Raw genomic sequence first — 15695 nt, 5'->3', positions numbered from 1 at the left:
GCAAGAGAGCCCAATCAATTGGAGCCATGTATTCCAAGATAACTGCCTCTGGGTAGAGTCTCATCTTTGTTTCTAGCTCTGGGGCTGTAGGAAACACTCTCCAGCTCAGACCCCCTTTCTGACACTCTTCCTTTGTCCATGGGATGCCACTGTCCAGCTGCCTTAGAACTCGGCCAGAGCTTCACCTAGGCTGTGCTCACTCTGGGCTTCTAGCTGAATCCCTTTAAGAAGAATGTGGCAGGGAGGCAAGGAATACAGGTTTAGCAAAGGGTTTAGCAAAGGGAAACTTTATGTAGTAAGCCCTTGACAGATATAGATCTGTAAAACAAGACAGTTATGTCCTGCCTGTGGATGGAAGGAGAAAGGCAATGATCAAGATTAGACTGAGAGAGAAAATGACCTAATTCTCTCTCCATAATATCTCATGATGGGAACATCAAGGGCGAACAGCTCTCATCACTTCCACTGACTAGGATTTGGCAGTGCTCCTCACCCTTGTCAGTCAGAGCACTAATGAAATGCATTATCACATTAGTGAATATTTCATTATCTCCTTTAAAGTTAAGGGAGCTGGGTCAGTTTACACCATCTGAGGATCTGACCCAAGATGTGGCTTGATAAGATTCAGTATGAAGGCTGGAACAAAGTACAACCCAAATCCAACAATTCTAGCCAATATGGTACCCAATTATGACAAACAGCAGGCTCTAAATTTGGGCATGAAATTTAAATACTAACATGGCTAATACTATTGATAACGCTAAAATATTGATTCCCACTTTCCAGAGAAATACAACATTGATTCACCCAGCCTCCTACATGGCAGCTTGTCTGTAATGATTCCACCCCAACACCACATAAATGGCCAGCTCCCTGTTTACACACTGATTTGTGGCAAGACAAGTGTAGAAGTATAATTAGGCAGGCCAGAAAAGAATATGAAAAGCAACTAACAAAACACACAAAAACTAAGAGCAATTTTTCTTAAGTACTGCAGAAGCGGGAAGCTTGCCAAACAACTAGTGGTATCGCTGGATGGTCAAGATGCTACAGGAGCACTCGGGGAAGGCAAGGCTTTTGCAGAGAAGCTAAATGAATTCTTTGCATCAGTCTTCATTGCAGAGGATGTGAGGGAGATTCCCACACATGAGACTTTTTTTAGGTGACAAATCTGAGGAACTGTCCCAGATTGAGGCGTCAATAGGGGAGGCTTTGAAACAAATTGATAAATTAAACAGTAATAGGTCTTCAGGACCAAATGATATTCACCCAAGAGTTCTGAAAGAACTCAAATAAGAAATTGCAGAACAACTAACTGTGGTATGTGACCCATTACTTAAATCAGCCTCTGGACAAATGACTGCAGGGTAGCTAATGTAATGCTGATTTTTAAAAAAGGGCTCTAGAGGCAATCCTGACAATTACAGGCTGGTGAGCCTAACCTCAGTACCATGCAGATTGGTTGAAGCTATTTTAAAGAACAGAATTATCAGACACATAGATAAACAAGATATGTTGGGGAGGAGTCAGTATGGCTTTTGTAAAAGGAAATCGTGCCTCACCAATCTATCAGAATTCTTCCAGAGAGTCAACAAGCATGTGGACAAGGGTGATCCAGTTGATATGGAGCATTTGGACTTTCAGAAAGCTTTTGACAAAGTCCCACACCAACAGCTCTTAAGCAAAGTAAGCAGTCATGGGATAAGAGGGAATGTTCTCTCATGGATTAGTATCTTGTTAAAAGATAGGAAACACAGGATAGGAATAAATGGTCAGTTTTCAGAATGGAGAGAGGTAAATAGCTGCATTCCCCAAGGATCTGTACTGAGACCTGTGCTGTTCAACATATTCACAAATGATCTTGGAGCCAACAGTGAGGTGGCAAAATTTGCAGACAATACAAAATGACTCAGGACCTTTTAAGTCCAAAGCTGACAGTGAAGAGTCAAAAAGGGATCTCACAAAACTGGATGAATGGGCAACAAAATGGCAGATGGAATTCAATATTGATAAATGCATAGTAATGCACATTGAAAAACATAATCCCAACTATACATACAAAATAATGGGTTCTAAATTAGCTATTACTACTCAAGAAAGAGAGCTTGGTGTCATCGTGGATAGTTCTCTGAAAACATCTGTTGAATGTGCAGTAGCAGCGAAAAAAGCTAACAGGATGTTAGGAACCATTAGGAAAGGGATAGATAATAAAACAGAAAATATAATGCCACTATATAAATCCATGGTACATGCACACCTTGAAAACTGCATGCTGTTCTGGTTGCCCCATCTCAAAAAAAGATATATTAGATTTGGAAAAGGTACAGAGAAGAGCAACAAAAATGATTAGGGGTATGGAACAGCTTCCATATGAGGAGAGATAAAAAGACTGGTATTGTTCAGCTTAGAGAAGAGACAACTAAAGCGGGATATGATAAACGTCTATAAAATCATGACTGTTGTGGAGAGAGTGAATAAGGAAGTGTTATTTACCCCTTCACATAACAGAAGGACCAGGGGTCACCCAATGAAATTAATAGGCAGCAGATTCAGAACAAACAAAAGTAATTACTTCTTCCCACAACGCACCGTCAACTTGTTGAACTCATTGCCAGGGGATCTTGTGAAGGCCAAAAGTATAACTAGGTTAAAAAAAGAATTAGATAAGCTCATGGAGGATAGGTCCATCAATGGCTATTAGCCAAGATGGTCAGTGACCCAACCCCATGCTTTGGATGTTCCTAAACCTCTGATTGCCAGAAGCTGGGATTGGACAACAGGGGATGGATCATTTGATAATTGCCCTGCTCTGTTCATTCCCTCTGAAGCAGGATTCTGACTATTTTGTCATTATTTTGTAAGCAGAGTCAGAATGAGCTCTCCCCTGACATCTGGTGGTGAGCTGTGGAAAAGGACTTCAGGGGCTGATCTCGTTTGCATGGGTACACCCATCCTGTGTAGCATGATGGTACTGCTTGCTCAAATGGCCACTTTGGCTGCTGTGGGATCCCCAGTCTCTTTGTTATTGGGGCAAAAGTAATAAAGGGTTGTTATCCTGGTTATGTGCATCAAGGACAGTAGAACTGTACTGTACATAGCATTTTTATGACTGAGGGACTCACCCTCAACTGAGTAGCATTTGCTAGGTAAGGGACATGGGTTCCAAAGCCCAGGGACTTGTGAAATGGGGGAGACAGGGATTTGTATCTGGTGGTGTGGGCCCTGTCTGAGGGTCCTAAACACCAATTTGACTTTGCTGTGTAATAGCAGAGTTAATTTAGACTCAACCAAGAGTCTTGTTACATGTTGCAGAACTGAAGTGACTGATGCCTAGGTCTCAGCATTAGACCTACTTTTGGCTAGTGGTTCTGGTACAAGAAGACTATCCATGTGCCCCAGCAGTGAGGCTCCCCTACTAACAGCTGAAATCACTGACAGCTGTTTTAAGGGTGGGGGCCCTGAAGACATATTGGTGAATGACTAATGGAGAGGCGTGGTGGCTGGTAGAGAGGTGCAGCTAGCAGAATGGCTAGTGGAGAGACCTGGGCACCTGGGGGTGAAGACTAGGGCAGAACCCCACAGAGAGGTGTGGCAATCGGCTGTTGAGGGCCTGAGCAGTGGAGTGTGTAAGGCAGGGGTCTCAAATTCCTGGGCCACAGGACATCTGCGGCCCGAGAACCTCCCCACTGCGGCCCATGGAAACTTTTTAAAAAGTTCTTTCATCTGGCCCTCATGGCTGCCAGCTGAGGGGAGGGGGTGGCAGGAGGGAGATTCACATGCCCTCCCCAAAATGTTGCTTGATCTTGCTGCTCCTGGGACCCTCCAGGGACTGCACTCGGCAACCTGTCATTGACCTCGGGCAGCTCCACTCCCTGCAAGTGTTTCCCTATCCTTGCTGTTACCAGCGGAGCTGCAGAGGAGAGACCCATGCAGCCACTCTGCCAGCTGTCTGCTACAGGTGCCCCCTCTCCCCGCAGCTCCCATTGGCTGGGGGAGAGGGACAGAGATACCATCACTAGTTGCTGAGCAGAGTCAGCCATAGAGGCAGTATCATTAGTTGCTGGGCAGAGTCAGCCATGGAGGCAGCATCAGTAGTCACCAGACAGAGTCAGCTGCGGCGGCATGAGGCCAAGGGAGTGAGGGAAAAGGGTGGGAAACGGGCTGGGAGCTGATGTGAACACCATCTTCAGTGACATTACTGGCCCACTGAGAGGATTTGAGGACTGGCCCTGGCCCTAAAGTAAATTGAGTTTGAGACCCCTGGTATAAGGTGCCTCTGTACCTCCCCCCCTTCCACCCAGGCTGGGAGGTAAACTCTGCAGATGAACTTCTGGGGCTGCACTGACCAAGGACAGCAACTGTGAGTGGGGTGACTTTTAGATTTCTGGACTCAAGAACCCAAAGGGAAAGGACATGGCCCAACCTACTTGGGGATGGGTCTTCTGGTTCATGCCTTGTGTTTATGAACCCTAGTTGTGGTGTTTTCCCAATTTAATGCTAAGTTGTTTACCTCCTGTTATTAAAGATTTTTTGCTGCACCTAGACTCTGTGCTTGTGAGAGGGAAAGTATTGCCTCTTTGAGGCACCCAAGGGTGTGTGTGTAATTTTCCCAGATCACTGGGTGGAGGCTCGAGCCAGTTTTGCATTGTATTGTTGAAATGGAACCTTTGTGTACTGAACCCGAACTCTGCCTGGCAGAAGGATTACAATTTATCTGTCTGTCTCTCATGCCTCCATCGCTGTATTAGCCCACAGCCGTTTCCATGCCCTTTTGCTGAAATTGCTGGGTCTCGGCAGTTCCCAGCAAACAGGGAACCACTCCACAGATGGGCACTTCCTGCTCCCCTCCTTGGGCAGGCTTAGCTGAGAGGTGAAGGAGTAAACAGGATGAGACCGAAAGCCCCTCTCAGCTCTAGAGCTGATCCTGCCTTGTGCAGGCTTCAGACACGGTCACAGCCCAGGATATCCCTGTTCTGGGGCTAAATAGCTGAATCCAGTCTCCAGGGTTGTGAGCCCAGCTCTGATCTCACCTCTGGAGCAAACCACCCTGACAACCTGCACTAGCTGACCCTAAACCCACAGAGGGAGGACAGCACCTGCCCTACATCTCACACAATGGCAGCATCCCTGGAAGGACCCTTAGTTAAAAACAAGGCAGGGCTGAAGCACAAAGGGTGTCCCAAGGGGTTTGCAGAATAAAATATATACTTATAGTACCAACATGTTACCTGGAATAGCTAAGAGCCTAGTGGTGCCAGAAACTCATCTGTCCTGGAAAAGCCTGTTCCTCCATTAACTCCACATAATCACTTCTGGATGAGCAGGGATTTCCCCCCGCATCACATTAACCCTTCTAGGGATGCAGCCACCAGAGGAACCCACAGCTCAGGCTGCCCTGGCTGGTTGAAATAGGTCATTAAGTGGAACCCGAAAGCAAACAGTAAAAACTAAGGACCAGGTCCTCTGCTGGTGTATATTGATACAGTTCCACTGTCTTCATAGTACCTAGGGCTATTTTCACCAACTGGGGATCTGGCCCTTTTATTTCAGCTGGGCATCTGGCCTGTTACGCCGTTTTAAATCTATATTCTTTGCCTGTGAGCTTAAACCAAAGATGAGAAAAAAATTCTGAACCCATTTGTGTGTTCTTAGCTCTTTGTCCCATGGGATTAATTACAAGAGTGGAACTTTTAATGGTTGCAGTGTGATTCATTCCCACTAGGGATAGAACTTTGGAGGAATTCAGTGTTGCTAAGATTTTCTCTATCTGATCTTCAATTTTTATTGGGATGAATGGCCCAACTTCTTTCTTTCTTTCTTTCTAATTCACCCTGGTTGTAGGTATGTCAGAGAGGTTGAACAAATATGAAGGGCCAGATCCCTACTGGTGTAAATTGGCATAGTGCTATGGAGCTAAGCCAGTTTACACTAGCTGAATATCTGTACTGTGATGCCTACTTTTATGTTTATTACTCCATCTGAGTTCTCATTGTTTAACACCATCACCCTGTTTTAATATTCCAAGATTATGGTTAATAGACAGAAGTCTGTGAGTTGTGTACCCAGCTTGTAAATGAACTGATTAATATTATAGTAGCACAGCTGCACCAGTATAACTAAAGTTGCATTGTGGTTACTGTTTAAAAGTTAACCTTTCTAAGCACTGTAATATAGACATGCTTAGGCAGATTCCTTTGAAATTTGGTGGGCTTCAACAGGGTTCAAGGTAGGGTTAGTGACCCAAATTTAGGGTCATTTGAGCTAGGAATTGTGGAGATAAAAGCCCTGAAAAAAATAGCATTTTTTTCAAAAGTTATTTGAGCTAAGAGTTGCAGAGATAAAAAGTTTCAGGTGTGGTTTTTTTGTACGGTGCTAGAGCTCAGACCATTAATGTGATATGGGTCAAAATGGTTTCAATCTGCCAAGTTTATTCTCTCAGTCTTTGGGGGACTCTCTCTGTATTTAAGGAAGGGTACACTTTTGACAGTCCGCATGCATCAATACAGAGAAATGGCCAGAAGTTTTCCATTCCAGCCATTTTATATGCTTTAAAGCTTAACTCTTGTAAGTGCTTTAAAATCTGAACAGTCACTCCGATTGCTTTGAAGTTTGGTGTGCCTCATGGGGGCATAGGGTAGTGTTCGTTATCCAAATCTGGGGTCATTGGACCCTGGGATTCATGAGTTATAGCGCTCCTGAAGTTTCCTTTTACTTCCTTGTACCATTAAACGGGGAGGTACTAATTAGTGGATGAATCACAGAGCTTGCTGAGAATGACGGCTGTGAATTCTCCCTTCAGTTAACATAACTAAGGATAAATGAATCAGAAGCTCCCCCTAAGACAAACAGGCCTAGTCTTCACTTACCGGCTGGTCCGGCGGCACGCCATCGATGTTCTGTGATCGATTTATCGCGTCTGGTTAAGACGCGATAAATCGATCCCGGATCGATCCCGGAAGTGCTCACAGTCGGCGCCGGTACTCCAGCTCGCCGAGAGGAGTACGCGGCGTCGACGGGGGGAGACTTCCTGCCGCGTCTGGACCGCGGTAAGTCCGGGCTAAGGTACTTCGAATTCAGCTACGTTATTAACGTAGCTGAATTTGCGTACCTTAGTCCGAAGTCCGGACTAAGTGGGGACCAGGCCACAGAGTGCTAGAGCTCATGGAAGGATGACAGCTGGCTCTTCAATCCTTGCCCTTAGCAGTTCCCTGCAAAGGGCCTGGTGCACAGCAAGCTGCTCTGGAGAGTAGCTGGACTGCTGGTCAGAGTCTGCAGATTTATTACCTGTGACCCCTGCACAGTCCCTGTCCCCTTCCCACCCTGCCCTCAGTGACCCCTCTGCACCCCCGACCCCTTCTCTCTATGCTTCCAGGCACTTCAGCTGAATACCAGTGCTTTTTAAGGTATTACTGCCAGAAATAGCATGTAGCTGTTCTCTCAGTGCAGTAAAAACAAATTAGGAGTCCTTTTGGCATGTTAGAGACTAACAAATTTATTTGGGCATAAGCTTTTGTGGGCTAGAACAAACTTCATCAGATGCCTCAGTGCAGTGTTGGTTCAGGAGGTCTTACAGGAGGTCAAATAGTTTTAATTCATTTTTGGATATGAAAATCCAATTCTTATACACATTTACTGAAGATCTGTTCAGGAAGAATTGCCCATTTTTAAACTTTGAAGACATAGAACTTGTTCGGAAAGAAAACAAGGAATCACAATATCTTTTGGAAATTCACAAAAATATATTTTTTAATTTTGAAATTTTTGTAAAGAACTGTGTTTTTTCTCTTATAATAAAATTTCAAATATGTTTTCCCTTTTTACATAAATTTCAACTTCTTTCTTTCTTTCTTTCTTTCTTTCTTTCTTTCTTTCTTTCTTTCTTCAAAAAGGAGTAAATGTGGAAAAATCAAAACGTGTATATTATGAATGAAAAGGATAATTATAAAAAAATCCATCAAAAATGTTTCCCATTCTACTCCCATTCTGTATCAAGATTAGCAGAAAAAGGAAGCAAAGAAAACTTCAGTTTAACCTGTGAAGATAGGGATAGAAATAGAAACAGCATGTAGAGAACTAAAACCAATTATTTTTTAAAGTAAGTTGTGAAGATTATTAAAAGATTTTGATGAGACTTCACATGATAAATGCAGATAAGTGCTGTGTATATATATAAGGGATAACAGAATTAGCCATAAAGTAAAAAAAATGACCTTATTCATTATTGGAACATCTGATAGTAATTTCTTCATCGCAATCAGTCCATTAGTTATGATACAAAATTTATTCAACAGATTTTTTTTAGAAGATATTGATTTTCATGGATTCCTCATTAGTTGAAATCAGTCTTAGAATAATTTTGACCAGCAGTTCTCAGTGTCAAAGCCCCAGCTGGTGGAAACCATTTAGTGAGATGCCCCCATTTCCTCCAGCTGGGGATCTGGACTATTTACCGATATGGAGCTACGTCTTATTTCCTCTGACTGCTTTTCTTCCTTATATGGAGGTTCTGGCTCTCCATCTATTACGCATTTGTGAACTGAGATTCTCATGAGTGTGCAGGATTTGATCTTATTTGACCACACACACATTTCACGTGCCACATATATCTGATCTCTGATATATGAGTGAGATCAGGTTTTTAACACAAATGGACATTGAGAGATAAACTATGTCTGTCTTTCCCTCCATGAGAACAGCATTCTGTTCAATAGTCTCCTGATGGCCTTCTTCATCTCGGCGTTTCTCAGGGTGTAGACCATCGGGTTCAGCATTGGGGTGATTACAGAGTAAATGACTGAGACCACCTTATGCAGGGTGAACTGCTTGACGGGCCAAGCATAGATGAAGATGCTGGGTATGAATTGCAAACACATCACAGTGATCTGGGTTCCACAGGTGGACAGAGCCTTGCGTTTCCCTTCCGTGACATGTGTCCTGATCTTGATTAAGATGGCGGTGTAAGAAATAAGCAGAATGATGAATATTATTATGATCAGTACCCCACTGTTGAAGTTCATCTGCATTTCAGCCAAGTGAGTGTCGGTGCAGGCCAGTTTGATGACTTGTGGGACATCACAGTAGAAATTGTCCAGGATGTTTGGACCACAGAACGGTAACTGGAGGAGCAGTCCAGTCTGAAGAGCAGAGTGAGCCAATCCAACCAGCCATGCCAATGCCACTATCCTCATGCATACACCCTGGTTCATGATAGTCAAGTACTGCAGTGGTTTATAGATGGCCATGTACCGATCGACCGCCATCCCCACAAGGCAAAACCCCATAGCGCCAGCAAAGAAGTGGAAGAAAAACATCTGAAGGATGCACTCATTGAATGAGATGGTTTTATGCTGTGAGAGGAGATCTGAGAGTAATTTTGGAGTACTGACTGATGATTCGCTGATGTCTAGGAAAGCCAAGTTGGCCAGCAGGATATACATGGAGGTGTGGAGCTGGTAGTCAGAGATCACAGTGGTGATGATGATGAAGTTTCCCAGCCAGGTGTTTATGTAGACTATTAAGAAAGTCACATAAAGGAACGGCTGCAGCTCAGTTCTCTGAGTGAGGCCCATGAGGACAAATTCTGTCACTGGGGTGGTGAAGTTCTTCTTCTCCATTTATTAACCTCAAAATATGCCTGAAGAAGGAACAGTGATGATAATAAATGTGATGTGATCCCAGTACATTACTGTTATTAAAAGAATATTAACTCCATGTTAACTGATACACTTGCTTGGAAATTTTCTTTGTTTACCAAATTCCAGACTGCGTACTCAGCCCCAATGGTGAGTACCCCTGCTTCAGCAGAACTTCTGAGCTCCACCAGTGATCATATCCAATTTGGGGTCTTTGGGAGTGAACAGGAGCAACCTACACACTCAAAATGCCCCCTGCTAACAACTGTCTCCATTCATCTTCCTGAAGCCCTGATAGTGCACAACTCTCACGGGCCCCAGATTCCTCATGTGGCCTAGAGGCTCAGGGTTGGGAAGAAGGCAGATTCACAAAGTGGATGTATTCACAGACCAGAGGTTCTCATCAGGGGTGTCTATCAACAACATACCAGTCACACCCTGGCTTCCACCAGCCTTGATTACTATTTGCAGGTAACCCCAGTTTCATTGCTTCTGTACAGAGTCAATATTCAATAGTTTGCTAGTTTAATTGGAGTTACCAAACAGTTCAGTTGAAATACAGCATTGGATTGGTTTAGATTACAAAATGAAACCAATTTATAAAAAAAAGAAGACAGGACTTTTAGTGAATTCAAGTATAAGAGACAAAGTTAGAAATGGTTACTAGCAAATAAAAGTGCAAACACGCAGCTAAAAGTCTTAAGATTTATCCAGCAAGTTTTGGTTCAAAGCTTTGCTTGAGTTGGCCTTTCTCACTCACTGTCTTCCAGCAAGATAGTGACTGACTCTTACCGTGGTCAGGATCTCTCCCAGAGGCCCAAAGGTGCTGGCCTTTTTAGGTGAAAGAGAGAGAGAGACAGATAGCTTGGGGTTTTCTACCCCATCAGAGGTACTGAATTCCTCTATCCCGCCTTAACAAAACAATGGTCTTTGACCCCTTAGAGTGGCTACATAAAGAGAAGGAATTAAGTCTGATTGGCTTTAGCAGGAATAGCTTTTGCTCAACATCTCTGAAAAATCACCTCACCATAGTTTGGTACACATGTATTCTAGTGCTAAACTTTAGACATCTTCATTGGAAAACTGTGAACACGTAAAGATTTGCAGGTATTCATCTACAATGAAATATTCAAAGCTGCCATGGCATTACGGATGCTCAACTCACATTAGTATTTTTGAAAATCCCTAGAGCAGATTGAAAGACTAATTTTATTAATCAAACAACATCAGTGAAATGTTTGATTTTTAGTTTTGTTTTTAAAAAGTCATGGTTACATTTCTAAAGCAAAGAAAATGAAATTCAAATCCAACTTTTCATAGCAATTTTAAACACATTATTTTCAAATATAAAATTCTATGCGAAATTTTGACTTTGTTTCCTTTTTGGGAAAATAAAACTAATGCTTTTCAATTTTAATAGCACTTACCTCTTTATAGCACATTTTATCCATAGATTTCAAAGCACCTTACAGCAGAGTTCATTATCCTGATTTCAGTTTTACAGATGGGAAAACTTAACTTCCAGAGCCAGAATGAGAACAGCTTTTCTGAGTTCCAGTTTGGTGCTCTTTCTCCTAGGCCATGCAACTTTCAATCTCCCTCTATTTTTTACTTTACCTCACTTTCTCCAAAGGCTGGAATGAGAGGAAAATGTGTGAAAAAAAGGGTGTGCGTGGGGTGGGGAACACTTTCTCTCACTTTTCTTGCACATGAAAAAGAAAGAAATGAAATGTCCATTTCCAATATTCTGATAACAAAATGGGAAACTTGATTTTCCTCCCCAAAATTTAGGTTTTGAGGAAACCTCTTTTTTTATGGCAAAAAATATCAACCAGCCCTAAATATCTCATTCTTAAATGACAGTGCTCTGTACTGGGCGGAGAGGGGGAGAATGGCTTTATGGGCAAATCACTGGCTGTGGATTCTGGGGAGTTGGGTTCAATTTCTGCCCTACCATGGACACCTTCTGGGACCTTCCATAACTCATATCACTTCTCAGTTTAGGATTGTCAAAGTAGAATAAGGGAGTTAGGTGCAGGGAATCTCACTTAGGTTTCATAAGCAGATATGGGCACTTCCCTTGGCTTTTTCAGGTTTTAACTTCCGAGCTCCAGCCAGCCCCAGAGATAATGGCTTTCAGATCAGACCAGCATAGAACCGTTGCCTAAGGAGAAGCCTTGTCAGACAGAGCTAGTCTTACAAAGGTCTCAGATAGCTTTGGTAGTAAAGGCTCAGTGGGCTGATCTCCTCCTAACTCACTTAGACTTCTCTAAAACCCAAGCCTATTTTGAAAAGCCTCCCACCGACTTCTTCCCCCCTGCAGTAACAAAGCCCATGGCTAGTAATACTTTGCAGATTATGTACAAAAACAGTCACTACCTCATGCAACCTGCTGTGTTGGTGATATCAGATCCGGCTGCCTCTTAATGATTGAGGATGGCTGGGGAAGTCACATTTCAAGGCTGATCATTGCTCTCCGAACAGGTAGGGGAAGGGAATCTTATTCCTAAGAGGAGACAGCCCGAGAAATCTTCCCCTTATACCATATCTGACCCATGCGCTAAGGCTGCCACTAACATCAAACACTCCCTGAAATCCCCCTGAGCTTCATCCGGGCCTGATCAAGAAGATGCTACTTCACAGCTTTGGGGATTCTGTCACAAGGGCAATCATTAATAAGTTCATGCAGTGTTTCATTTGCTTCATGTTTATCATTAGCCAACCAAACTCAATAGTCTTTGGAAATTTACAGAGTTTACTGGAGTTCAGAGACTCCTAGATTCCAAGGCCAGAGGATACCATTGTGATCATCTAGCCTGACTTCCTGTATAACACAGCCCAGACAATGTCCCCAAAATAATTCTTACAGCACGTAAATTATCCCAAGGATTAATAACGCTCACAGTTAAAATTTTACACCTTATTTTCAGTCTGAATTTGTCTAGCTTCAACTTTCAGACACTTAATCATATAAGACCTTTTTCAGCTGCATTGAAGAGCCCATTATTAAATATTTGTTCCCTGTGTAGATACTTAGGTAGTCTGAAATCAAGTCACCCCTTATCCTTCTCCTTCTTAAACTGAATGGACAGAGCTCTTTGGGTTATCACTATGAGGTACATTTTAAAATCCTTTAATCATTCTAGTGGCTCTTCTCTGAACCATCTCCAAATTTTTTAACATCTTTCCTCAATTGTGGCACCAAAACTGGACTCTCTATTCCAGCAGTGGTTGCATAAGTGCTTTGGGTTCCCCTGTTTATCCATCCCAGGATCGCATTAGCTATTTTGGCCAGAGTGTCACACTAGTCTCTTATGTTCTGCTCATTATCCACCATGACCCCCAAATCCTTTTCAGAGTCCCTGCTTCCCAGGATAGACTCCCTCATCCTTTAAGTGCAGCCTACATTCTTTATTCCTTGATATATACATTTACATTTTGCCTGTGCTAAAATGCATATTATTTGCTTGTGCCCAGTTTACCAAGCAATCCAGATTGCTCTGAATCAGTGACCTGTCCCCTTCATTATTTACCACTCCCCAAAATTTTGGGTCATCTGCAAATTTTATCAGTGATGATTTTATCTTTCCTTTCAGGGCATTAATAAAAATATTAAATAGTGTCGACCCCAGAATTGTTCCCTGTGGGACTCCAATGGAAACACACCTGCTCAATGACAATTCCCCATTTACAGTTACAATTTGAGGCCTTTCACTTAGCCAGTTTTTAATCCATTTACCATGTGCCATGCTAATTTTATATCGTACTTGTTTTTTAATCAAAATGTTGTGAGGTACCAAGTCAAACGCCTTAGAGAAGACTAAGTATATTAGGTCAACATTATTACCTGTATCAACCAAACTTGTAATCACTTTAGAAAAAGATATCAAGTTAGTTTGATGGGATTTCTTTTCCATAAACCCAGGTTGATTTGCATTAATTATATTACCCTCCTTTAATTCTTTATGAATTGAGTCCAGTATCAGCCACTCAATTATCTTGCCCAGGATCAATGGCAGGCTGACAGGCCTATAATTTCCCAGATCATCCCATTTACCCTTTATAAAAATTGGCACCACATTAGCTTTCTTTCAGTCTTCTGGAATTTCCCCAGAGCTCCAAGACTTATTGGGTCAACATGAGGAGGATACCTGGGAAACGGGATGACTTGGGTATTTGTCTAGCCTCCAAAGAAAGGAAATCCCAAGTCTTCTGGTGTCAGCCCACCGGGACAAGGGTGTTCTAGCATAGTGGTCTGAGTGGGCCAGACACCTAGTGATCAGGGCGAGCATCAGTAGTTCGGCGCCAAAGCCAGGGGGCAAAGCAGAGGGCAGGAACTGGAGTGAGCAGACAACGAGGGGTTCAAGGCCGGGGTAGGACTCTGGGTGTGAGGCAGGAGCAGCAGGAACACGTTAACACATAAGCAGGCTCAGTGATGAGCATGAGCATGGCAAGGCTAGTGAGTTGCTCTAGCTGCTGGCTTAGGAGCCAGCCTGCTGGCCTCTGCAGCCAATCAGGTGGGGTGGCTAATCAGGCACCCTGCTGCAGGCCAGCTGTACTGATGAGGCTGCCTGGAAACTCGATCTGCTGCAGGCTCTGATTCCTGACCCCTGGGTTCTCTTCTTGGATCTGGGAGATAAACCTGACCATAGGGTTAGAGATGGAGAGGAGTAGTCAAGATTTCTTGGGGTTATGCCAGGTCCAGGAAGTGAGTTGGATGTAGTGGAGAGAACAAGGGTGAGATGAAAATACTGATGAGCTTTTGATGACCTCTGACTGAAAAGTCCAATTCAAATTTGATCTCATTTTGGCCTCAGCAGCCAATTAATGTCCTCAAATTTCAGCATTCTAACTCAACAGAAATATGGTAATTGACTATGTCAGTGGTATAAAGATCTCAGTTAAAATATTCTATTTCCTAATTTCACTGGGTAGTTCAGTATCAACTGTGATGAGATCCTTATTTGTGCTTTGAACAGAATAGAATAGACCCACTTGTACTGGTTTAGAATAGAATGGAATAGATTAGAATAGACCATCCTGTACTAGTTCAGAATACAGTAGAATAGACCCAACTCTACTAGTAGAATAGATCCATCTGTACAACTTGGAGTAGATAGAATAGAGAAAAATAGAGTTCTAACTTGTAAGGCTGCGAGCTTGCCAATTCCAGAAAAACTCCTTCACTTTAGAGTTGCCTACCATGTTTCCAAAGGGAATCTAAATTGGTTGACCTTGTGGACTTGATGCCAGCTATGCTTTTTTACCAGGCTCTCTATCTATTATTTTTTTGTTTTGGTGCTTACTATATGGTCTCCATCACTACAGGAGATAAATATGGACTTTCAAAAGCACTTAAGGTTTTAGGAGTGCAAGTTCCTTTGAAAGTCTCTGATACACATGGATTGCTGATCTCTTGAGCAAGACGAGGCCTTTTCTTGATTAATTAGTTTTCACTGTGGAACAGCAATTTAACTCCTAACAAGTTATAAACATAAAGCTGATTGGGAAAGTCAAAACATTTCACAAAACTATTGAAAAATTTCAAAAACATTTTCATGTCAAAGGTTTTGAATATAAATTGTTTTTTAAAAAGACAAATAAATATTCATTACATTTTGAACTACAATGATTAGATTTTTCTTTTTCAGATTTGTTTCCTTTTGTTGTTGTTTTTTACTACTTCTGTACCATTTTTCTCTTTTTTTACTTTCCCCCTTTTTCTAACTAAAAAAGAAAGAGAGAAGGAGAACAGGGGGAAGAAAAGGAAAGCCCAAAGACTAAATTAATTCTATTTTTATTTTATACTTTTTATTTTTATCTCCACAAAGTTCTGGAATATGAATGATAATATTTTTCACTTTATATTCTAATTTCAATAAAAAAGATACCTTATATGTTTTTCATGATAAAAAGGGTAGAGGAGCTCAGTTTAAAAGTTCACTTTTACGTCAGGTTTCTGAGAAAATGCAACCAAAAAGAATTTAAGTGTAACTTGTGAAGTTAGAAATAGAAATAGAAACAAAGAGATTGAATTAATTAACTCATATTGCTAACTAATCT

The 15695-nt window shown here is 42.3% G+C and overlaps 1 protein-coding gene across 1 annotated transcript; it reads right to left on the bottom strand.

Annotated features, from left to right (window-relative positions):
* Window positions 1-8666: 8666 nt before the first annotated feature.
* On the bottom strand, window positions 8667-9614 carry LOC101944788 (olfactory receptor 4D1-like). The gene has a single exon (XM_005286734.1). The coding sequence runs from the start codon at window positions 9612-9614 to the stop codon at window positions 8667-8669; it is 948 nt and encodes a 315-aa protein (XP_005286791.1).
* Window positions 9615-15695: the final 6081 nt, after the last annotated feature.

The sequence above is a fragment of the Chrysemys picta genome, unplaced genomic scaffold (assembly GCF_011386835.1).
Source record: "Chrysemys picta bellii isolate R12L10 unplaced genomic scaffold, ASM1138683v2 scaf44, whole genome shotgun sequence".
In the NCBI taxonomy this organism is placed as follows: Eukaryota; Metazoa; Chordata; order Testudines; family Emydidae; genus Chrysemys; species Chrysemys picta.
Note: the sequence above shows the minus strand (reverse complement) of the source record. Positions and strands in the feature narration are given on the sequence as shown.